Source organism: Marmota flaviventris, chromosome X, assembly GCF_047511675.1.
Source record: "Marmota flaviventris isolate mMarFla1 chromosome X, mMarFla1.hap1, whole genome shotgun sequence".
Taxonomy (NCBI): domain Eukaryota; kingdom Metazoa; phylum Chordata; class Mammalia; order Rodentia; family Sciuridae; genus Marmota; species Marmota flaviventris.
The window spans coordinates 53,036,085-53,060,418 of NC_092518.1; the positions used below are offsets into that span (position 1 = coordinate 53,036,085).

The 24,334-nt window shown below is 37.0% G+C and overlaps 1 protein-coding gene across 1 annotated transcript; it reads right to left on the reverse strand.

Annotated features, from left to right (window-relative positions):
- Positions 1 to 1,126: 1,126 nt before the first annotated feature.
- On the reverse strand, positions 1,127 to 22,822 carry Uprt (uracil phosphoribosyltransferase homolog). The gene is made up of 7 exons (XM_027922976.2): positions 22,278 to 22,822; positions 11,564 to 11,606; positions 8,556 to 8,625; positions 7,447 to 7,509; positions 5,400 to 5,561; positions 4,667 to 4,765; positions 1,127 to 2,351 (listed from the first exon to the last, which is right to left on the reverse strand). Exons 1-7 carry the CDS (start codon positions 22,646 to 22,648, stop codon positions 2,245 to 2,247), a joined length of 915 nt encoding a protein of 304 aa, XP_027778777.1. The 5' UTR covers positions 22,649 to 22,822; the 3' UTR covers positions 1,127 to 2,244.
- Positions 22,823 to 24,334: the final 1,512 nt, after the last annotated feature.

Genomic DNA, 24,334 nt, shown 5'->3' on the forward strand with positions numbered 1-24,334 from the left:
ATATAGCAGCTCAATTCACAATAGCTAAACTGTGGAACCAATCTAGATATCCTTCAGTAGATGAATGGATGAAGAAAATGTCGTATGTATACACAATGGAATATTATTCAGCATTAAAAGAGAATAAAATCATGGCATTTGCAGGTAAATGGATGGAGTTGGAGAATATGATGCTAAATGAAGTTAGCCAATCCCAAAAACCCAAATGCCAAATGTTTTCTGTGATATAAGTATGCTGATTCATAATGGGGTTGGGGGGTAGAGCATGGTAGTAGATGAACTCTAGATAGGGCAAAGGGGAGGGAGGGGGAGGGAAGGGGCATGGGGGTAGAAAAGACAGTGGAATGAGACAGACATCATTACCCTAAGTACAAGTATAAAGACACAAATGGTGTGATTATACTTTGTGTACAACCAGAGATATGAAAAATTGTATTCTATGTGTAGTATGAATTGTAATGCATTCTGCTGTAATATATAACAATTTAGAATAAAAATAAATAAATGAATGATCTAAACATCCAAATTAAAAGTCAGAGACTGTCACATTTAATTTTTAAAAAGCAAGACCAAATTTAGACTGCTTATAAGAAACCCAGATTAAATGTAAACCCAAATAGGTTAAAAGTAAAGATGGAGCCAAGTGTCATGGTAGTCCATCTAATTTAATGCAACAATCTCTAGCAAATCTGTTGCTGGGTCATATCTTTCCTGAGATAACTTTGGCTTTGATGAGCTTCAGTACAGCTTCTGCTAATCAGGAGTGAACAAAATCCACATTGTATCAAAATACTTGACTGACAAATATAGATGAGAATTTCAATGATAAACTGAAAGTAACATTTGCCCTATGAGAATGGTAACATGAGTAATGTATTAATCTGTTTATCATGTGGCGATCTTCAAAAATAAAAGGAAAATATAGTAAAGTTCTAGTGTTCTAGGTTGCAAAGGTAAAGTGTAATCCATCATATACCAGTTTTCTTTCCTCCCCTCTAATCTTTGCGGACTTTCCTCAGCTTCAGTTCTTTCCAAGACACTGCCTTTTGCTCTTTTTGGTACTTTTGAACAGAGGCCCACAATAGACGACCAGGAAAGTAGAATTAATCAAGTAGTCAGCCAGTCACCACTGTTAAATTTTTTTAATATCAATGTAAAATGGGATCATGGTTTTACAAGCAGATTTTAGAACACAAAGACTGATTTTTAAAATGGTTTCTTTCCTTCACTAAAACTTAAATATTAACATAAAAAAATCTTAGGAATTTTTTAAAGAGCATATGTTTTTCTTTTCCATTTCATAACATCTACAGTTGACAAACATGCAAAATAACTAATTATCCAATCAAAGGCCTCTAGTAGAAATATGCAAATTAAAAATGATCTACTTTGATTTACTTATTGGCTATGAAATCTAGCAACAATCTTCCCTTTTCCCCACTCCTTAGAATAGCTGCCACTAATTCCTTTCTAGAGGATTGGTGGCATTAATCATACCTTAGCTCTCCCTTGTTGGCATCCAGACATCCCTGGTTCAGCCTGTGAAATGTTACAGTTCCAGGTACTAAAAATGCCCAACCATCTTCTTCACCATATAACATCTTGGCAAGGCACCTATCAACCATGCACAGTTTGGGCAGTGACCCATGAGCAACATAATGGCCTTACTGAAGAATTAACTATGCATCCTGTGTCTACCATTTAAATGAGGATATTAATGGAAATGTAATATTTCAGGAGGCATTCTTTTTCTCTCCTGTCCAAGTTACCAGCATGTATAGTACTAGGAAGAGTAGAAGAAGGTGGACAACAGCCACATAACATGAAACCTCCCTAGAGCTAAAAGCACACTAAGTGAAATCCAAACTGTAGTGGGCCAAAGAACTGACTCTCATTGAGGTTTCATTTGTGGCTGTGAGCAACCTTCATACTAAGAGGATCATAAATTAGGGAACAATTTCTATTCACTGAAGGTTCAGCAATTTTCACTAGCATGCTATTAAAATTTCCATCTTTTCTAAGGGCTGTGCATGTGCTTCATTATTAAATTTGGTATCAGCTGTTAAGAAATAACCAAATAAAATTAATAAAACTCAAATATTTCCTTTTTACTATAGCCACTTCCAAAGTTACAAAGGATTTTTAATGTTTATTTTTCCACCAGTCCTTAAGCAAAGTAAAACAAACAGAAAATCAAAACATAACTGTAATATTACACAAGATATTTCATTTTCCTTCAGTAACTTAGTCTGTTCCAAAGTATTTCTGTCCAAAATGTGTAGGTGCAACAGGATGAACTTCAGTAGTTAAAATTGTGATCTCTGGAAATTCTTGAATGATTGATTTGGCACCTTCAAAAAATTAAAAAAAATTGTTATGGCAGGAATTTTGGGTAGGACTAGTTGGAATTCAGGAATTTTATAGTTATTGTCACTAAATCTAATATTGACAGAAGATAGAGAGCAATGGCCTTTTGATTCCTAGTCAGATGTGGCTTATCTCTTCATTTATGTAATATCTGATATTTAAAATATGATAGTAGTCACACTATGACCTTGCCCTCTCACTAATACATCCTTAGGATCAAACTGGTTTATATCCAAGATTTGAAAAAGAGTTATTCACTTATAGTAACTGTTCCCCTGAAGAGTTTTTTGTTTATTTTTGATTTTTTGGTACAAAGGATTGAACCCAGGGGTGCTTAACCACTGAGCAACATCCCCAGCCCTCTTTAAATATTTTATCTACAGACAAGATCTTGCTGAGTTGCTGAGGCTGGCTTTGAACTCACAATCCTCCTACCTCAGCCTCCCAAGCTGCTTGGATTACAGGCGTGTGCCATAGTGATCAGTTGTTTTATTTTAAAGGTGGCTAGAATAGAGTGAATACAGTCCTTTCTAAAAAGAGGATCACACATAAAATGAAGGTTTCCCAACTGAGAAAACAAGTACTTGAGAAACAAGTACAAAGACTTCTTTGTGTGTCAGAGCAAGACAGTTTTTTTTTTTTTTTTTTAGAAGTAATGACTTAAGCTTTGGAGGAAGGGGATAGGCAGGGAATTAAGATTGGTTGGAACCCAGTCAATCTAAATTGGTATGGCAAACCTGTCACAGAATGGGACTTTTTCAGCTATAATGTAACAGAATAGTACGCCTATTCTAATAAACACTATTGGAACAAAAGAGATTACCTTTCTATTTGCAAAGGTGCATTTTACTGAATTATCTCAATGTTGTCAATGCTACCAGTGTTACATATAATAATGATCAAGCAAATCACCCTCCATCACCATCAATGTTTAAATTACAGGTAATTTTTGGTTACAAAACAACAAAGTAATCAAAAAGGCCATAATTTTTATACAATAGCCTACAGAAAAGTAGCTTTCCTAATCAGTTACCCTGTAGCTTCTCTATGGTTGGTTGAGACATAGAACATTTAGAAATAAGGAAACACCTGGACTAGAGAAGCCTTCTATTTCTCTTTCTTTTCAATTATGAAGCAAATACAAATTCATTGTAGAACACTTCAAAATTTCCTCAAATAACTTGAAAATAAAATGAAAATCACTCAGAATCTCTCCATCATAAAATAACCACTACTGATAGTGTGCATTTACTTTTAAACCAAAATTGAAATATTATTATGTATCTGCTTAGCCTCTAATGCTGAGAAAAGATTTATTAGGTATTATGTTAAATTAAAGTCTGAATTTGGTAGTTAAAATATTCATAATTTGTATTGGTCATCTCTAAACTTGGTGATAACATTCCATGGTATTCTAATGCTATTACTGATTATACTTTTTTTTACATTTACTGCCTATGCTTTTTATGTCATTAAATATTTTACAAAAACATGATTTGATATTTCTATATTACATTCTCTAAGTATGTATTATTTGTTTATCCATTTCCTTGTTAGTCATTTATATATTTTGAAAATTTTTCCTCGTAAGTAAACTTATAATGCATATCATAGAAACTAAATTCCTATGTGTATTTATAACTATTTTCTTAGAACACATTACCATTTGTCCTAAATTGTATGGTGAAAAAGCTAAAGTCTTAAACTAGGCACATCTCTCACAGGAAATGAAGAACAGAGTTTTCTCACCACACCCCTTGAATAGAAGTCTAACTTTAAAATCTTCTGCTCTTTTCTACACACTGCAAAACTTACTTCAATAAGGGCAGAGGACGAGATAGAATCTCAAATTTCTTGTGGCTTAAAGCTGTTCTCAGTCTCCAATGGGGAGCCAGAGGAAACAAGGACCTTTCAGCCATCTGCAGGCTCTACCCAATCAGGGCCACAAGGAAAATAACTGAAATTCTTTTGCATGTCGTTAGTTCATACTTCTCCATATGAATTTGAACATCAGAATGGTGTAAAATAAGTTGGGCATGGTGGTGGGTGCCTGGAGCCCCACACCTCAGGAAGAACACTTGTGCCTAGTCAACATATGAGACTCCATCTCAGAAAATAGTTGTAAAATATTATCACTAAGCTTGGAGATGACAGACAAAAATTACAACTACCAAAATTAGATTTAAATTTAATATGGAGGAAACTAAACTTTCTCTCAGAATGAGAAGCAAGACAGATGCACACATATCCATCTCATGATTACATGAGAACTCCAGTTACTACCTCTTGCTGAACTTACCATGAGGAGTAGAGAAGAGACTGAGTAGGATAATAACACTGGGTTGAACTCCATGTTCTATGAGAACTTTTACAGCTTCAATCACAGTATTTCCCGTACCTGAAATCAAAAGACAACAAAATATATTAGCAACATTAACTTTTTTAAAAAATGTTTTTGAAGTAAGAGCAATATAATAATCTAATATATGAGATCACTAGGCAAAGATTCATTTAAAGGTGCTTATTCTTTATCAGTGTTATTTTCAATAACGGACATGACACATAAAGTTCTTAAATACCTAAAATCCCTAAATTCATTTAGTACTTGAGTTACCAAATCTAACATATGCCCACTCACCTGCATGGAAGACCATGTAAAGAGAACAGAATAACAGAAAAAAATATTACCTCCTAGAGAAAAAAAAATCACTGCTGTATTCATTAGGCTAGAGAGGAGACATGTTTCAATATACTATCTGTTCTATATATTTTGCCTCATTAGGTCATTAGCTTCAATGTGTTTATTTCAAGACAGAAGCTCTTTACAACTAATAAAGTTTGACTAATGTATATTTCCTTATTGCACAATGAAAATTCCCTGGTGAACTTCCCAGAGCAACTACAAATCAAACTGAGAAAAATATACATTTAGAATCTATTTGAGCTTTTTGTATCAGGGTACCTAGGAGAGAAACACTAAGGTGAAATTTAAATCCTCACAAAAGCTTACAAATTAAATTCAAGCCACTCACTGAGAATTGGATACATCAGAAGGACTTTTCTCCGATAGATGTCTGGAGGGAACTTGGCATAATATACTTTGGCTCTTTGTGTCTCCTCATCGCTCTGAATCAGGATCTTTCCAATTCGTATGGATCGACAGCAGTCTCGTAAACCTTGTTCCATTGCCTCACCTTGAAGAAATAAATGAATAAAAACAAGGAAAAGGAAAAAATATTTGGGGAGAGGGTCAAAGTCCAAGAATAGGCTAAAGCAGAGTATGTGAGCTATTTTTGAGTGTGAATTCCTTTTTTAGGCCATATCAGAATTCTACCAATACTATTTTTTTTTCTTAAAATTAACTGTTTTCATTCAAATTTAAGAAGAAACTTTATATCACTAGTGGAAACATAAAACCAGTTTCTTGCCGGGCACAGTGGCGCATACCTATGATCCCAGCAGGTCGGGAGGCTGAAACAGGAAGATCATGAGTTCAAAGCCAGCCTCAGCAAAAAGAACTCATGAGACCTTGTCTCCAAATAAAATGCAAAATAGGGCTAAGGATGTAGCTCAGTGGGCGAGTGCCCAAGTTTAATCCCTGGTACTAAAAAAAAAAAAAAAAAAAAAAACAGTCTCTTCGCCATTAAAACAGTCTTCACCCATTAAAAAAGATGAATAATATTGTCCTGAGAATGATAACATTGCTTAAGAGATACCTTCTTTACAAAGGGAGCTTCACATGCCAGTTTTACTGAAGGTATTCAATTGTTCACAAACTCAACTTTACAGCCAGAGGAGAAAAGTCGATCTTTTTTTTTCTTTGGGTACTGGGTTTTGAACTCAGAGGCACTCAACCACTGAGTCACATCCTCAGCCCTATTTTGTATTTTATTTAGAGACAGGGTCTCATGATCTTGCTGCCTCAGCCTCCAAGCCGCTGGGATTACAGGAGGGTGCAGTGGAGCACCCAGCAGCAAAGTTAATCTTTATGTTAAAAAAATCCATCTGTGGGCTGGGATTGTGGCTCAGCAGTAGAGCGCTCGCCTAGCATGGGCGGGACCCGGGTTTGATCCTCAGCACCACATAAAAAAAATAAATAAATAAAGGCATTGTGTTGTGTCCATCTACACCTAAAAAAATAAGCATTAAAAAAAATCCATCTGTGCCAGGCAGGGTGGCCCATGCCTGTAATCCTAGTGGCTTAGGAGAATGGGATAGGAGGATTGTAAGTGTGAAGCCAGCCCAAGCAACTTAGGAAGGCCCTAAACAACTTAGTGAGACCCTGTCTCGAAAAACAAAAATGGCTGAGTAAGTAGCTCAGTGGTAAAGGGCCCCTGGGTTAAATCCCAAATACCAAAAAAAAAAAAAAAAAATTCAACTGTTTTCAACACAAGCAAGTGGGACTTCTACCACTTTTGCCAAAGAAAAGAAAAGAAAATGAATCTTGTGCAAAAAATTATGCTTGCTGAATGGAAAAAAACATCCCACATAACAGGTATAGGTTCTAGTTATAGGCATGCAATTTTGCTGTGCAAAGGTTGGTTTAGAGAGACTCAGACACAATACAACCAGCAAATGGGAATCCTAGAGCTAATGATGATTGCTTTTGTCTACATAGTCACATAGCCATCAATATAAAATTAAAAAAAAATACTAAATAAGTCCCACTCTTAACAGAGTAGTACTGTTCCCTGCAACAGAAAACTGAACAAATATTTTCTCTGGCCAGGTATTCAAGTTGTTCAAGCCTAAATTTATGCCACATTCCTGTGAACACTGCCTGTTCTCCTCAAGACAGCAGCATCACATCGTCCTGTCCTCCCATCCTCCCCTGAATCTTTTTGAAAGCTGGTTTGTCCATGGGAGCAGGCCACTTGAGAAGATGTTCTGCAGTTAAAGGTAGCCAAACTTAGCAGGACATAGGTCACGACTTCAAGATAGCAGGAAAATAGACAACATAGGTGGTAAGATTTAAGGGAAGGCAGGCCACAATTATGACAGACAAACTCACATGTCTCCTGGAAAACAGCAGCCATTTCTATGCATGCAAGAGATAAAATCACATATATGCAAACCTACCGCTTCTCATTATGCTGACCCCACAATTTCCCTTCTCAAATTTCACTCCTTCATACTTGTACCCTGTTGGGATATAAAACCAAAGAATTTATCTTTCATCAATGGAAAAACCTACTTATTCTATAAAAGTACCTATGGTTTAAAGCAGATGGGTACAAAGTAATCCTTATCCAGACCCATTGTATAATGCCTTAAGTTCCCTGTGAAAGTAATGAGATGAGTCATGATTTTTCATAGTTATTTCTTAATTCCTCATATAAAACCTGTGGTGATAATTGGGAGAGGCAGACTTCATCGAATGGGAATAGAACTTATCATAGCATGATATTCACATACACGTTCCTCAAATTGAATTCAAAGAAGAATCACTACACTCTGAGAATACTATGTACCCCATCAATTCAAACTGGGATCCCACTGAGAGCCACGGCAGAAGCCTCCTTATTCCATCTCTTTTTATGAGCCTCCATTCTGCCTTAAAAGCAGAAGAGGCTGGAGTAGTTATCAAGCTACTCAACCCTTGGTCTGCTCCTGAATTTATGTCAATTATGATGTAATAAGCTCAACCCCCAATTTTCCATAAAGTCAATCCTTCAAATAGAACAGTTTTCTATTATCTATTATAGAACCAAAGTGTAATTTCAAATTCTGAAAAAAGGATCTTTGGCTATTTCCTATTAGAACAAGGTAATTTCTCCAATTCTCATCATTTTTCTTTTTTTCTTCTCATCTTTTTTTTAAACCTGGAGTTTCAATGCCAAACCAGCTTCCCCATTTGTTAACACCAGCAGCTTCTCAACAGAGGAGAAGATAAGCTGCCAGCAATTCCTAAATCTGGTCCCAATGACCCATCATCAGAGGTAATCCTGTATGCTGAATAATATTTATTAACCTTTTATTTGAATTGACAAGCAAGCCACTAACAAAAAGTCACCTACAAAAATTTCTTTACTAAATGTCTTGGAGTTCTTTAAAGATGTTTAAAAGAACAACTCCACCTAGACATCTCATTTTGCATACTGATTTTACTCACACTGCTTGCCTTCCATTTTCCCCCAATCTAGCTCAAAATTTTTATGAGGAAAATTTGAGAGTAATGGCCTGGTTACCTGTTGGCGTGGTCACCATGCATTCTTTATATGGCAGCTGATTCAATCCCTCTTCCACAACAAGTCTGATCTAGAGAGTCAAAGGAGGAATAAGTTGAAAGAACCTGCTGAGAATCTCCTGCTGACAGTAGGCAGAGTCAGTAGCACACTAGGCAAGGATTTAGTTTTTATGTAGATAGGAAGGGTGCCCCCATGATGTATTAGAGGCAGAATAGATCTAAATGCCAGGCTGCTTGCTGCTAGGTATTTAACCTCCAATGGGGACATGACTGCCACCAAAGGGCTCCAATACGCCTTCTGATTCCTAATCAATCAGTCCAGGCCCTGAGAGATGCAAAACTCCAGTAAGTGACAAGAGTCATGACAGTCACCCTTGGAATTAACATACTTCTGGTTACCTTAGAAATAGTGCCCACTGGAACCTTCTCTGCCTCGTTCAGTACTTTTCAAACTGTTAAGCTGGATCATTTTTAAACAAAGGTTCACCATAATGGAAATAATGCCTTAAAGTTCTTGTGAGTTTGAAATAAATGAGTGGATAGGCTGATTCCGTCTGCTGAGTCTGAAGGAGGATCCAATAGAATGTCTTGGGGGTTTCTCAGATATTGAAAAGGCTTACAAGAATCATAATGTGTGATACAGAGGAAAACTAAACCAGGCATGCTATTCCCATGATCAACCAAAGCCTATTATAACAAAGGCAGAGTTGAGCCTACAAAGCACATTTTCTCCAATCAATATTACATTACTGATTAAGAATCAGGAACAGCAGGGTGAAGCATCAGGCTCCATGCTCTGTTATCACAACATAACACCCTGCTGCCATTAAAATGATCAATTCTAAACGACCCAGCACTTTGTCAGCCTGCAGAATCAGAGAGAGGGTCCGAAAACTTCATGAACACTGTGCACATGTTCACACTCACCTCTAGCCACCACTTTTGTGGAGATTTCTGATTCTTATGAGCACATTACAGAGGATTCTTTGAAGAAGACCTTAGACCACCTCCTCCTAGTAACACTAGTCTAAAGAGTCCTGTCTCCTGCCCCATCCCCTGCCACCCTGGGATAGAAATTAGTATGTACGAATCTTACATAAAATCAGAAGAAGGGTGACTAAAATATAAAGAGTCTGGGAGTATATCTCAGCAGTAGATTGTATGCTTAGCATATGCAAGGCCCTGTCAATACCCAGCACCCCAACATAAATAAATAAAATATTAAAAACTCCAGGATCTGAGGGCCAGGGAAGTCAACCCTTACAAATGCAGGACAGACTTAATGTCCACTATAAGGAGATGATATATTAGAAATCCTCAACTATAGAAACCTAAACAGCTACAGTCCCTACCACAATCACAATAGACCCTCCCCCACCACATATGGGATCCTTCAAAGCCAAGTGCAAAGAACAGAGGTCCAAATCACCATCCCCCCAGGTGAATTATGTCATAGGTTCTTATTATCTCATTTGGTTAGAATGTAATACCTGTTATTTCAGGAAAGCACTTTATAATAACCATGAACTTAACTCCTACTTCCTATACAAAAGAGCATGTGTGCCTGGTAAGGTGATGCATGCCTTTAGTTCCACCTACTTGGAAGGCTGAGATAGGATTGCTTGAGCCCAGGAGTTTGAAGCCAGCCTGGGCTACAGAGCAAGGTCCTGTCTCAAAATGAAAAAAAAGGAAGAAAAGAAAAAAGAGCCCAAGGAAAACAGAAAAAAGAGGAATAATTTCTATCAGTGAACATGAAGATCACTCTTCTCTCCAAGTAGCCATTAAAACACAATTTTCTTCCTTCTTGAATCTATTCTTTTGGTTAGATAAAACTAAAAGCAAAAACAAAAACAAAAAACATGACCTATTGCCCCAGAAATGTCACCCACATTTATCTTGGTTCTATCCAAGGGTTATTATTGCCCTTGAAAGCACAAATAATTTTATGTAGAATTAGTTTCTAAACCAAGAATATTTAAAACCAAAAGCAGAATAGGAACTATCTACATTCTTTTGGAATAAACTCTCTAGGGAAAATCTAAATGAAAAGTTTCATGTTTTCCCCCCTCACATTTCCATTAATAATCTACTTTCTTCTATTTGATTATAACTGCAAGGTTACTAAGCCACATTATTTTCTTTCCCAAACTACAAACTGACAACAGTATTAAGATTGTGAACTCCACAAGATCAGGAGCTATGCATATATTCCTGGTTGCTATATTTCCTCCCTCCCAACACAACCTATCACAGTGTCTGATTCACATGAGTCCAGCATATATTCATGAATGATGACGATTAATAACTAGAGCAGAAAAAGTGTCAGCTTCATTCCAAACACTGGGTACACTGATGTGTGTGTGTGTGTGTGTGTGTGTGTGTGTGTGTATATATATATATATAAATACATACATACAAATAGAAAATAGTGGTTACTTTAAAAACTAAACAATTTGACCTGAGATCCTTCCTGATGACTCGAGCTAAACAGAATTGGGCTTGGCCAAACCTTAATAAGAAGACCCCCAGGAAAGTAAAGAGAGTTCAACTTAGTATATCATATGTGAGGATAGTAAAGAACAGAGGCAAAATAAACACAGCCCTGCTCCCATGTAAACTACAAAAGAATGTATTAGTTTTTTTGTGTTAGATGGACATCACTAGTTCTCTTTACATCTTTGGTTTTCCTCAAATACACTTTACTTCATTGATCTAAGATGAGGCAATTAAGAGTTGCTGAGCACCAAATTACCAAATTCCATCTGAGAGGCAGTAGTACCTGAGTACGTGAACAGGGAATGAGTTCATGGGCAATGCTTTGAGGTGAAAGGGACTGAGGCAGAACTTTAATGCAACAGTGGGAAGAACACTTCAGAAGCCTAGCAAGATGATGGTTACCTCTTCCAATCTATCTCACCCCCAGAATGCTCAGAACAAAAAGCCCCCTCGCCTACCATGAGTATATCACTAGGTTCAACAATGAAATGAAAATGGAAAGCCTCCACCTACCAAACGATCCGCAGAAAACATGAAGTCCCCTCTACTGGCTGTCCTAAAAAAAATAGTACAAGTTTTAGTCTAAATTAGAGCTTTAAGGTAAAATATTTGCTTAATACATATAGTTATACTGATATTAAGACCTATTACATACTAAAAGCTTAAATGCTTATGCATACAAACTATTACTAAAACAAGATATTTTTTACTAGTATACTGGCACCAAAATGAAATGACTTGAAAAATATTATTGAAAATGCTTATTTGATATCAACATAAAAGATATGAATTGAAAAGATCATGCAGTCCCCCAATGAACTACCCAAGTACATATTATTCAATCAGGAGATGAACAAAGTTCCCTCTAGAACATGGCAACAAGACCAAAGCTTAAACAAGGAAATTTTGCAGTAAGAAAACCAAGTTCTCCCAACGCTCCCCCTTAAGTCACCTTGATCTATGCCCTATATTATTGAGATAAGTGACCTATCCACTTTATCTCTAATCCATTTTGGAATTATAATGGTACAGACAAATAAATCTATTTTTGCAACCTCTTTCAAGAATGTGTAACCCAATTTCCAAGGCCTTTTTCTCAGATAATTTTTTAACAAGTTTTTCATACACAAGATCTTTCTGCCATTTTTATAAACATTCCCTTTATATTCTGAGACACCCAAGTACTAATAATCCAGGATTGCATCTACCCACAAGCTGTTTACTATCCAAAAAGGGAATGATTGATGTTCTTTCCATGTGTAAAAATCTATTAATATTCCTCCACATTCTTCCATGTAAGTTCTGAATGCACTGATTTACACCTTAAGTGTCTAAAAATCCCTACCGGCCTATCCAAAGCATACCTAAAATTTTCCCCAACACAACATCAAAATGGTATACTGCAAGCACATAGTATCTCAGCATATCATTAATCACCATTTTTTCAAGCTGCATTCACTTTTTCTGATGTAGGAAAGCAATGAAATATCACTGATACAAATGGTATTAGGTTTAGAGTAGCCACAATTATATCATATTACAGATATTAACTCTCTAAAATATGGACTGTAATTGAGCAAAAGCAAGAATATAGATCTGTGTTCTTTATGTACAAATATTCCTTAAATTCAGAAAACTCTCCACAGACACACACACACACACACACACACACACACACACCCCTATACATACAGAGAACCCATTTAAAACAGACACCATTTTGTGTGCTGTGGCTTTCAAATGAGACTACACTATTCACCAGCACCTTTCATTTCTATAATTAATCTTCACAACATGCTTGTCAAGGAAGGAAAAAGCAGTAAACTGTATAAAAAAATACTGAAGCCTACTGTTCTGTGAGACCTATACAAACTTGTCTAGGCAGCCTGAATTGAGTTTTTCAAAAGGGAAGAAAAATCTGGATTTGCCTTAATGAAATATGCTGTGCTATATCTTTAGAACACACTGAAATTGTATTATGTTTCTTAAGTTACACATCTACATATTACACAGAAAAGTTATACTAGCTTAAGTGATCAGATCTGCCCAAATTTGTTGTTTTATTTTGGAATCAGACACTTTAACATCTTTCAGATCATCTAAAAAAAATAAGCCTCACCTGATAACTTTTGTATGATGGTATACATCATGAAACCTAATACGAACTGTTACACCTCCTGACAATTATTTGGCCTACAAGTAAACCATTCATTGCTCCAAGTTACCCCACTACAAACAGTAATTACTAATCTTCCTCCTGTCCTTTCAAAGGCAGACTTCAGACTCATACTGTTTACTTTAAATTAATTTTGAGATTCAAGCTTGAATAAAATAAGGTAATTATTTTTTTAAAAAAATCATAGTAGCATTTGATATCACATTTAATCCTTAACATTGTTGAGACTAGAGTATCATAAAGCAGATATTGACTTGTTGGATCAATCAACCTGCACATATTTTCTGAGACCCTGCTTTAGGTTCAACACTGGGTAAAATTATTTGTTAGTGAAGATGTTTTAATGTAAACCAGACCCTCATTCTTATTCATTCCATACACTTTGTTTTAAATCATAATTATTTTGTCTCAAAACCATTTAAAACAAATCCCTCCTACTGGAAACAAAGCTTTGGAAAACAACAATCATCTTCTATCTGATAAGAGTGCCCCTCAAAGATCTAATGCAAAATCATCACAAAGCAAAAGCACACAGAAACACATCCCTGGAAAAATTCTAAAATATATATCTAAATAATCAAATATTGCATATTTAAACAATCATATTCAAGCATTCATATTTCAAAGTATGGAAATCTAATTAATATTAAACTGAGCATCTTTTAAACTGTGCAAACCCCAGACAGGTTTAACAATGGAGACCTAATCATACCTGAAAATACACTTTTCTTGACACCTCCCCCAACACAAATATGTCACAAACCTTAAGCAACAAGATGAAAGCCCAAAGCAGACATTTTAAAAAGTGAACTTTGCATAGAAACAATCAAAGAACAAGATTCATACTGGAAACCAAATCCTCATTTTAATGTGGACTGGATAAACCTGAATCTTCCCTGCTTGTTATGTATGACTGTCTATAAAGCACTTTAAAATGTCCAGAGAGAATACAGCAATCGTGTGTATTTTAAAACATATATATCTCATAGCAAATATAAACCAAGATGAAACCTCTTAACAGTCTGAACAACCTTTCCTTTAAAAGGCTAGATATTTATGTTTCATCCATAAGATACAGAAATATGAAAGGAATTTTTATAACATTAAAAAATTAAGACTTCAAGTAAAGAGCCTCTTCCTTTTTCTTAATAAGCTCACTACTACCACTACCACTACCACATCATTACCACCGGATGGGCTCTCTAGACTGTTGGAGGACATCTTTTCCTGGGATGATTATCACTTTGATTCTTGTAACAGAAACTTCCATTTAATCACTCTACTCTGGTTTTTCTATCTACTCAGAATAAACCTGACAAATCTCCCACCATTTTTTTCACAAAAATCAATAACAACAATATGTGTGTATGTACACACACACGTGTATATATACATTGTGTATAAATATATTTACATCACAAATTCCCAACAACTTAATTATAAAGCTTTTTGAAAGTCCATAAGTTATAGGAGGTACCTAACATCACACATTACATTACCCCATTCTTTCTCAGAGCCTCCATTTATTAAAAAAGTTTCCTTGGAGTCAAGTATTAAGCACTTCTGGTGCATTATCTTATTTAATCCTCACACACCCTTAAGGGGTAGATTCTATTATTACTACCACTTTAGCAAGGGGAGCAGTGAGGCTTATAGAGGTGAAGTATCTCAAGGCTCTTCCTTGCCGGAAGCTCTCGGATTCCAAGTGCCTGAGTAAATCCCTTATTTATATTTTGCTCTAATAAAAGAAAGTTTACTAAAAGGTAGCCAATTCTTAAGATATTTATCTCCCTGAGAATCAAATTGGCATGCATATACAATGCAAACAATGAAATAAAGAGCCTTTCAAGCAATAAAACATCATCAAAATGTTCCTTCTGAAGAGGGAGAAGTTTTTATAATATGGCTTGTAAAGTGTATGTAATAAGCACATCACATATAAGAATTTATTCTTTCCAAAAGTGATTCAAGCAAAATCTTCTGACTCATTACAATTTAATTTTATCAAATCCTCGCAGCACTGCATTAGGTGTTATTTCAAGTTTAAACGTATCACCCTTTCTCCAGAAAGATCATACACAAGGATTGTCTGCAGCATTTGGGGCAGGGGAAGCTGGAGTTGGGCACTTAGCAAATAAAAATACAGGATGCCCAATTAAATCTGTTTCATAAAGCCCATGCAATATTTAAGTTCCACTTATATGAAAGAGTTATTCATTATTTATTTGAATTCAATTTAACTAGGCTTGCTGTATTTTATCTGGCAACTTAAGTTGAGGAGGAAGAATTAAATGGAATTTAAAAGTAAGAATATTAAAATAAGAATATGAGTTTTCACTCTAACATGTTTTTATTTGTTAAATAACAGGTTAAAGGGAAATGAAACATTAAATATTTTTGGCAGGTTTAAATCAAAATTATGTTTCATTTAAAGTTAATGTTTAGTGAAAGATCTGAAGACATAGCTTTACCCCCCTGCTATTATATAATCACTAAAATAAAGAATAGCCCAAACATGTGCCATGGTATGCAAATGATTTATAAATATTTTTACTCCTCCTTCCTTCACCTTCATGCACACACACACACACACACACCAAAAAAAAAAACAAGAAGTACTCAGAACAAACCTAACCCAATGTGAAAAGTTAAATAAAAAGTCATTTTAGGGGCTGGGGTTTTGGCTCAGTGGTGGAACACGTGCCTAGCATGTGTGAGGTACCAGGTTTGATCCTCAGCACCACTTACAAATAAATAAATAAAACAAAGGTATCGTGTCCATCTACAACTAAAAAAATATTTTAAATCATTACAACGTTCTCAGTCTTGCCCCCCCCACACACACACAAACAACAACACAACAATAGTAGTCCTACTGGATTAACTTTCATCCAAGCAATCTGTGGAAGCCATACCAAACCCCTCCTAGGACAAATCTACAGACAGAGCTTTTACTACCTTCCAGGTGCAAGCCATCAAGACCAAGATCTTTAGAACTTTCTTAATAAGCTCATAAAACAGAGTGCCACTAATGATTTATTTGCACCTCAAAGCAGCATTCAATGTAAACATTCAAGATCAGATAGAAAAGCAAGAGAAATCATCATTACCTCTTATTATGATTGCTATGTTAATGCCTCTGTACCAGGCCAGATCCTATTTCTGCCTCCTCAGTGACCAGTCTAGTTGGTGAGACATTACTATGATAGGCCCAATAATAGTTGTCTGTCTGTATGACTTAAAGATGTGACTTCCTCCATATTGCACTAAAAGCCAGTTAGAAAATTTGTCTGGGAAACACATGAAAACCAAAGACATGTCTATGTTTTAAACAATTTGCAGGTCAGGTTTTTTCTTTGGTGAACATTTTGGTTTTGTACAAATTTAAGGGAAAAGTTCTGATATTCCTCCAGTCTTGGGATGATGCCAGGCTAGGTTCTCTAGGCTGATTTGGTTTAGTGTGTGGAATCCTTGGACCACTCTGTATCCAAATCTGAAGCCAGGCAATTCACATAGGGGACACTGACTATTCTCCCAGAACGTGGGGTCAGATTCCATTGAGACTATTCAAACCACCTCTAAGGATGAAGACCATCTACTCATATTTAAAAAAAAAAAAAAACACTCCACAGGCAATACTGATACAATGTTTTGGTTAAGAATATTATATCGCTTTGATGACTCAAATCACATTAGGCTGCACTCACATTAGAGTAGCATAGGAGAAGCCAGGTGTGGTGGCACACGCCTGTGATCCCAGAAGCTCTGGAGGCTAAGGCAGGAGTTCAAAGCTAGTCTCAGCAACTTAGCAAGGCACTTAGCAACTTAGCAAGGCACTTAGCAACTCAGCAAGGCACTTAGCAACTCAGCAAGACCCTGTCTGTAATAAAACATATTTTTTAAAAGGCTGGTGATGTGGCTCAGTGGTTAAGAACCCCTGGGTTCAATCCCTAGTAACAACAACAACAAAAAAAGGAGTTGCAAAAATGTTCATCTATCCTGAGGTTAATTGTCTCCTCTCCAGGTGACTAAAAACATTTATAAGGCTGAATGCACTCCTTCTTTAGTGCTAATTCATGGACTAAAATACTCTCAAGGTTGCTCAACTCTCATCCAAGCAACCTGTAGAGGACATATGAAAGGCCCTCCTAGGACAAGTATATACATAGGATATATTCAACAGCTCACAAAACAGCTTTATTATAATGTTCCAGGAAACAAAAGAAAACAAAAAACTGGGCAAGGAGGGCGAAATTTTAAATATACTGCATTGCTTTAAATATGACACCATGAACTATCTTCAAGGGAAAAAGCACAGTACACTCAGACTGTAACTGATTTAGTATATAAAGGAAGCAAGAAGGGAAGGATATGTGATTTAAACCATGTCAACAACAATGAGAAGAAAAACTCCAACAACAATAAAAACACAAGGAAATGAAGGAGTCATTTCTTTTACATAGTTCACCAGTGACCCATGTATGTATGACTGAGTAAATTATCTGCTCATCTGGTGTTTGGACTGCTGCACTCTCACAGAGAAAATAATTTCTGTGAAATTTAATAATATGGCCAACATATTATGTTTCAAATATCACATTTCAAAACAAAAAGTCATTTTAAATCATTACAATGTTCTCAATTTTGATATATATATATATATATATATATATATATACACACACACACACACATACATATATATATATACCTATATACATACACATATACACACACACACATATATGTATACACACACACACAAACACACACATACAATAACAACAACATACAGTCCTGCTGGATCAACTTGTTTCACATGCCAAAGTCAACTCATAAAGCAATCCCTTCACTAGATGGATACTGAAGATCAGGAACAATAAAAAAACACAACATGAACTCCAACGATTTCTATTATCAGAGGGCTCCATAGTGCACACAAATGCTGTTCACATGCCTGAACAGGGCATGACAATCAACGGCAACTTCCATAACCAGACCTACATAAATATAGCTTTTCTTACCATAAGCACCACCTCAGCCTGATACAGAAGCTGAAACAGGTCTTGTTTATGTGAGGGGTGACAATTTTTTAAAGAAAAGGGACAGAGGAGAAATCCTCTGTTAACAGATTCAGTTAACAAAAACAAATCTAAAAACACTGTCCCCAGTCTAAATAAGCCTCAGCTTATCAAAAATTATAGTGGGTCTTTCCGCACTGTATCAAAGTATAATAACATTTATCTAGGAATCTCAGTGATTTTCAAAAGAAGAATGTGAGTTCTATCTGCAGTTGAATTCCTTTTACTGCCTTGTTAGTTTTTGTTTTTTGTTTTGGTGCTAGGGATCAAATTCAGTGCCTTGCATGTGCTAGGCAAGTGCTCTGCCACTGAGCTATACTCCCAGCCCCCTTTTACTGTTTTAATAAGAAAAGTACACAAATCCAAATTTGAAGGCTTGGAATGCCTTAAATGTACACAGCTCCTCACAAATAATAACAAATGTTCATGGACAGTATCTTGTTTTAGCCTGCCCGGAGCTCCATGAGGTAGTACCAAAATCTTAATTTACAAATGAAAATATGCTGAAGCACAGAGATGCTAAAACATCTTGCAGGATCCTCTGAATCCTGCTGTCTCCTTACAAACTCAGAAAAATATTCTACTTACACCCAGATTTACTATCTAACCCAGGCTTTTGTAATAAAGTACAATCAGGTGAGCTGGAGATGTAGCTCAGCAGTAGAGCATTTGCCTAGCAAGTAAGAGGCCCAGAGTTCTATCCTCAGCAGAAGGGGGTGGGGGGAGGGAGGGGGAGGGGGGAGAGGGAGAGAGAGTGAACACAAAAGATAAAAAAAAAAAACCTTGAAGTATATTCAGGTATGTACAGATACTGTCATATGTAAATGCTGAATGTCATGCTCTTTCCCAGCTCAATAGTAATGGTTCTTGACCTTTACATTACTATGATTCTCTGTGAAATGTAATGAAATCTAAGGATCCTCACCTTATTAAAAAAAGGCACATAAGCAACTGCTCATAGTAGCAGTTTTCAGAATAGCAGAAGAATGAAGACCACCCAAATATCCATCAAATGTTAAATGAATAAGCAAACTACAGTATATACATACAATGGAATACCCTTCAGATATAAAAAGAAATGATAAACTGATAGAACATGGCTGATCCCTGAAAATATTATGCTAAAAGAAAACAGTCACAGAAGAATCACATATAGTATGATTCCTTTTGTGTTCTATGTGTATAGGATCAAACCTGGGCTTCACACATGCTAGGCAAGAGCTGTAGCACTGAGTTACATTCTTAGCCTTTTTCATTTTTTAATTCTAAGACAGAGTCTGGCTAAGTTACCCAGGCCGGTCACAATCTTTTGATCCTCCTGCCTCAGCCATGGGAGCAGCTGATATTACAGGTATGTGTCACCATGCCCAGAAGAGATTCTTTTATTTGAAATGTCCCAAATAGCACGTACTGCATGATCTTTTTTCATAAGTGGAATCTAAAAAATATTGATCTTGTAGAAATTGACAATAGAATGGTGGTTACCAGAGGCTAGGAAGAATAGGATGGGAGAAGGGATAAGAAAAAATTTGATCAATGTAAGTTAGATAGGACCAAGAATCTCTGGTATACTATTACTGCACTGTAGGGTGACCATAAATAACAATAATATACTGTACATTTCAAAAAGCTAGAATAAAGGGTTTCAAAAGTTTTTGCCATAAAGAAATGACAAATGTTTGGATATATAGATATATTTAATCTGATTGAAACATCATGTAGTGTGTATGTATGTGTATTAAACATTATATGGCACCCCATTAACGTGTAATGTTTATGTTATGTATCAGTTAAAAACAAATTTAAAAAGAAATGTATAGAAGAGGCAAAGCAGATATACAGTAGATCAGTGATTGTCTAGAGCTTGGGGAGGGATTGAAGGGAAATGGAAAGTGGGTATGAAGTTTCTTTTTGGAGTGATGAAAATGTTCAAAAACTAATTGCAGAATATGATGATACACAGCCATGAACATAGTTAAAACCATTAAACTATGCACTTCAAATGCTCAAATTGTATGGTGTATGAGTTATGTCTCAATAAATATATTGTTTTTAAAGCAACCATTAAAAATGCACATATAAATAAAATATTCCAGCCAGTTTCTTAGGGTTGACTAAATCCCTGAAATTCATCCACAGGTGAAGTGGGACACAAGACCCAATGTTAGTTAACTCCTGTTTTACAGAAACAAGAATTATCATCCTATTTTCTTTGTGTCACATATGTTTTAATTTAGCAAAGCATTTAAGATCACTACTTAATCTATTAGGTCACATAACACAGAAGTTTTTACCATTTATACAGTTACTAGGATAGTTTAATATAATTTTAAGAGCTAGAAAAAATCTTTAGTAATTGAGTATCTGTTTCTCGCAAGACATGGTTGGAACTCAAAAACAAAAAATTTTGCCCTCAAGGGGCTTAAAACCTCATAGGCAGGAAAAGATCAATGCACAAGTAACAATATGCAAAACAGAAGGCCAATGGTGCATTAAAAAGGCCAAGGGAGATAGGCCAGGATGAATGATTAAAAGGAAAGCTTCCTGGCAGAGACAAAGGTGGATGGAAATGGGTTTGACCTTGAAAAACAGGTAGGATCTGAACATGTATGGAGGGGATATAGGGAATTCCAGAAGAAAACAGAAGCAGAGATGTTTCATAATAGTTCCTAGAAACTATGTGCTGGGGGGGGGGGGAAATTAAAGTCAAGCCAAGGATCCTGGACTTTATTTGGTAGGCTTTGAGAAGCCAAAGAAGGCTGCTGAGTAGGGCAGTTACCAAATCAAAGCTGTATGTTAAGAATAGATAGCCTTGAGGCTGTAGCTCAGTGGTAGAGTGCTTGTCTAGCATGCATGAGGCACTGGGTTCGATCCTCAGCACCACATAAAAAATTTTTTAAAAAATAAAGATATTGGGCCCACCTATAACTAAAAAGTAAATATTTTAAAAAATTTAAAAAGAATAGCCTTATGGTATCCCGACATACAGTAGATTTTAAAAAGACTAAGGCATGCCCCCACCACTGAAAAGATGGTGTTCTGACATGCTGTAGCTACTCATTTAATGTGCTAATTGGAGTCTGGTGTGACAGCAAGCATGCATCTGTAGTTCCAGGTATTTAGAAGACTGAGGCCCAGGAGCTGGAGGCCACCCTGGGCAACATAGCAAGACTCAAAAGAAAAAAAAAGGAAAAGAAAAAGTGCTGTTAATAAAGAAATCAGCTGTAGTTCATTATGGTGCATTATTACCTTTGAAAATACCCATATACAACATGGGTTTGTAAAATTTCAAAATAGCATTTTAGAATTATATTCTGGCTACATTGGTTTGTGGGATTAGGAGAGGTTAAAGGCTCCTTTAGATCCCTTTGGTCTGTTAACTATGTTGTGAAAGTTTATAATAAAACTTGATAAGACCTGGATAATAAGCTTTCATCTGATCAGATAAATCTGAATTCCAAGACCTAAAACAAAATGACATATTTGCCGTAGCAAAAACTGAAGGGTCAGAAAGCTAATGGAGTACAATAGAATTTCCGAGAAATTGTTTTACTTCTATTCGTGAGCCTGAGTTATTTGGTGTTGATGCATAACTAAAGGTAGTAACCATTTCTTGATTATAAATTTACCACGTGGACAGTCACTGGGCAGATAACTTAGGGGCGTTCACTGCCTGGAAAGGTTGAGATTCGTCATCCCTGAGAAAAACAAAGAGGCCGGAAGAGACCTGAGGCTACTTGAAAGGTCACTACACAAAGCAGGTTGAACGCGGGAACTAGGAAAGGGCTGGAGGCATGTGTCACCTCGTGTACAGACACACACTACACACTCGAAAGAAAAGGCCCTGTCCTACTCTCCTAAAACCAGTTGTGCCAAGTTCAAGAACACTATCCCTTCCCAGTTTTACTTCCAAACCCCGCCCACCCCGTGTGGACCTTCCATCTCCCTTTCCCTTCCGCTCTGGGCTTACTTGTCCCGGATGATGGTTTGCAGTTCCCGGATCTGATCGTTCATAGGCAGTAGTTTAAGCTGCGCCCCAATCTGCCTGGAGAGTTCGCAATCCCCTAGGAGGGAGTCGCCCTGAGGTGCGTCTCCACTGTCATTGTTGCACTCAGAGTTAAGGTTGGCGCTGCCGCAGGCCTGAGAAGCCCGCTCAGCTGGCACGCTAGAATGGGCGTGCCCGGTGAGGAGAGTCAGCTTGGCCACAGAAGCGCTATTTCCCTCGGCATGATCCGGGTTCTGGTCGCTAGGTCGCAACGGCTCTGGGCATGGGGTTGAGGCAGAGTTTACTTGCTGGTTGTGACAGGGCATGGAGTCCGGAGGCTGTAACTCCGTGGCCATACACCGAGCCCCGGGCTGTCCCCGCTGCTACGGAACTCTAAGAACAAAGGAGAGCGGGGAGAAGGGGCAGAGGCCCGGTGCTCTCCCAGTCGTCCCCCGCCTTCTCGAAATCCCTAACCCTGCCTGCCCTCTCACCTCTAGGCCGCTAACAGTTTCCTTTCACCAGCTTTGCCTCACTCCTGCCCACACCGGACGTACTGCTCACGTAGACACCCTATTGGCCTCTCTCCCTGCCACTCTAAAGCAGGCTACTTGTTAACTCTTTTGAGTCAACTATGCTGCGTGGATTCCAGCACATAGCCTGTAAAGGCTGCTTTTGCCTGGAGCGCCTGGTTTCTGGGTCTTCCGGGGGCTTATAGGTCTTCCACATTTGGGGTAATGGGTACAGCCAGGAGAAGTGGGGATTAGATCACCCACTTAAGGCACATGTTTTCAGACTTTTTGTCTAGGCAGAGAAAATATACTTCAGTAAAGGCATCTTCAGGATAGTTTGTCTTTGTAACTGAAGGAGGGAGTAAAAAAACACCTGGCATGCTGATGAAGGGCCTGTTCCCTATTAGACTGTTGTACAAGCTGCAGCTTCATAAGTGTGCTTGACTGCTAAAGCTTTTCTTACCTGGATTGGTTGGGCCCTTCATTGCACACGTTACCATGGGGATTCTGATGCCATTTCAGATCCACTACCAATTTGTTTCTTTTAAATACATGGAAAGATGCTTTTTTTCTTAAGTGTGTGGACTCACTACTTTTCAAAACTCGGTGTATATGAAAACAAATGTAGAGCTTGTTAAAAATGCAGGTTCTCATGACCCACCTTTGAGATTGTGATTCAGAAGATTTGAAATGGGAACCAAGAATTTTTGTTCTTAACAACCCAGTGATTGTGATTTTTAAAAATGGTAGTCTTTGAGAGCACATTATACGCTGCTTTTGTTAAGAGCTACAATTTGAAAGTCAGAAATGTGCTAATTCTGCCAAAAAATTATTGGACAACATTTGACAAGCCCTTTCCATTCTCTGGGCATGACTTTTCCCATCTATAAAGTGAGAAGCACTATTTGGTCCCTGAATGTCCTTCCACTTTTGACATTCTGTAATTCTATTTTGCCTTCCAAAAAGTCAATTCTTAAAATTCCTCCTTCCACAGAGGAACATGACCACATGTGCAGAGATTTAGAGAAGTATGAGTAACAGTAGAAACATCCTGTTCTTTAACAGGACTTGAGCCTTGATCTGGCTCTGTGTTTTTCATTTTCTGTGTGTTAATGTGTTGTTTTGGTATTGTTATTAGTGCTATTTCCTCCTTCAATATCTGTTTTGTACCTCACCCTCCAGGTCTGTATACTATTAACTTGTAACTATAGTGTAGAGTTTAAATTTGATTGGATGATAAGAATTACAACCTAGAATTGTAATCCTGATTTGTAAGATTGTGCATCTATTAACCTAGTACATAATACAAAGGAAAGAGTCTCTGGGTTTAAAAGTGGCATCTGCTAACTTGAAGTGGGCAGGAACAATTGAATGGCTATTTTGCACATGAATACTCTGAGGGAAAACATTGAAATGCAGCATTTTATCATTAGCAGTAATTTAAATGCAGTAATGAATTTAAAATGGTATTATAAGACATCCCAGAACCAAAACTGCGATGTAGTCTTGTCCAGTGTCTAATCAGCCATGTGA

Coding starts and splice junctions, on each gene's coding strand:
- Uprt (XM_027922976.2), bottom strand. CDS start 22,648: ATGGCCACGGAGTTACAGCCTCCGGACTCCATGCCCTGTCACAACCAG. Junction 8,626..11,563: donor TGTTTTCTGCGGATCGTTTG/GTAGGTGGAGGC, acceptor TTGACTCTCTAG/ATCAGACTTGTTGTGGAAGA. Junction 5,562..7,446: donor GGTCAGCATAATGAGAAGCG/GTAGGTTTGCAT, acceptor TATTTCTTCAAG/GTGAGGCAATGGAACAAGGT.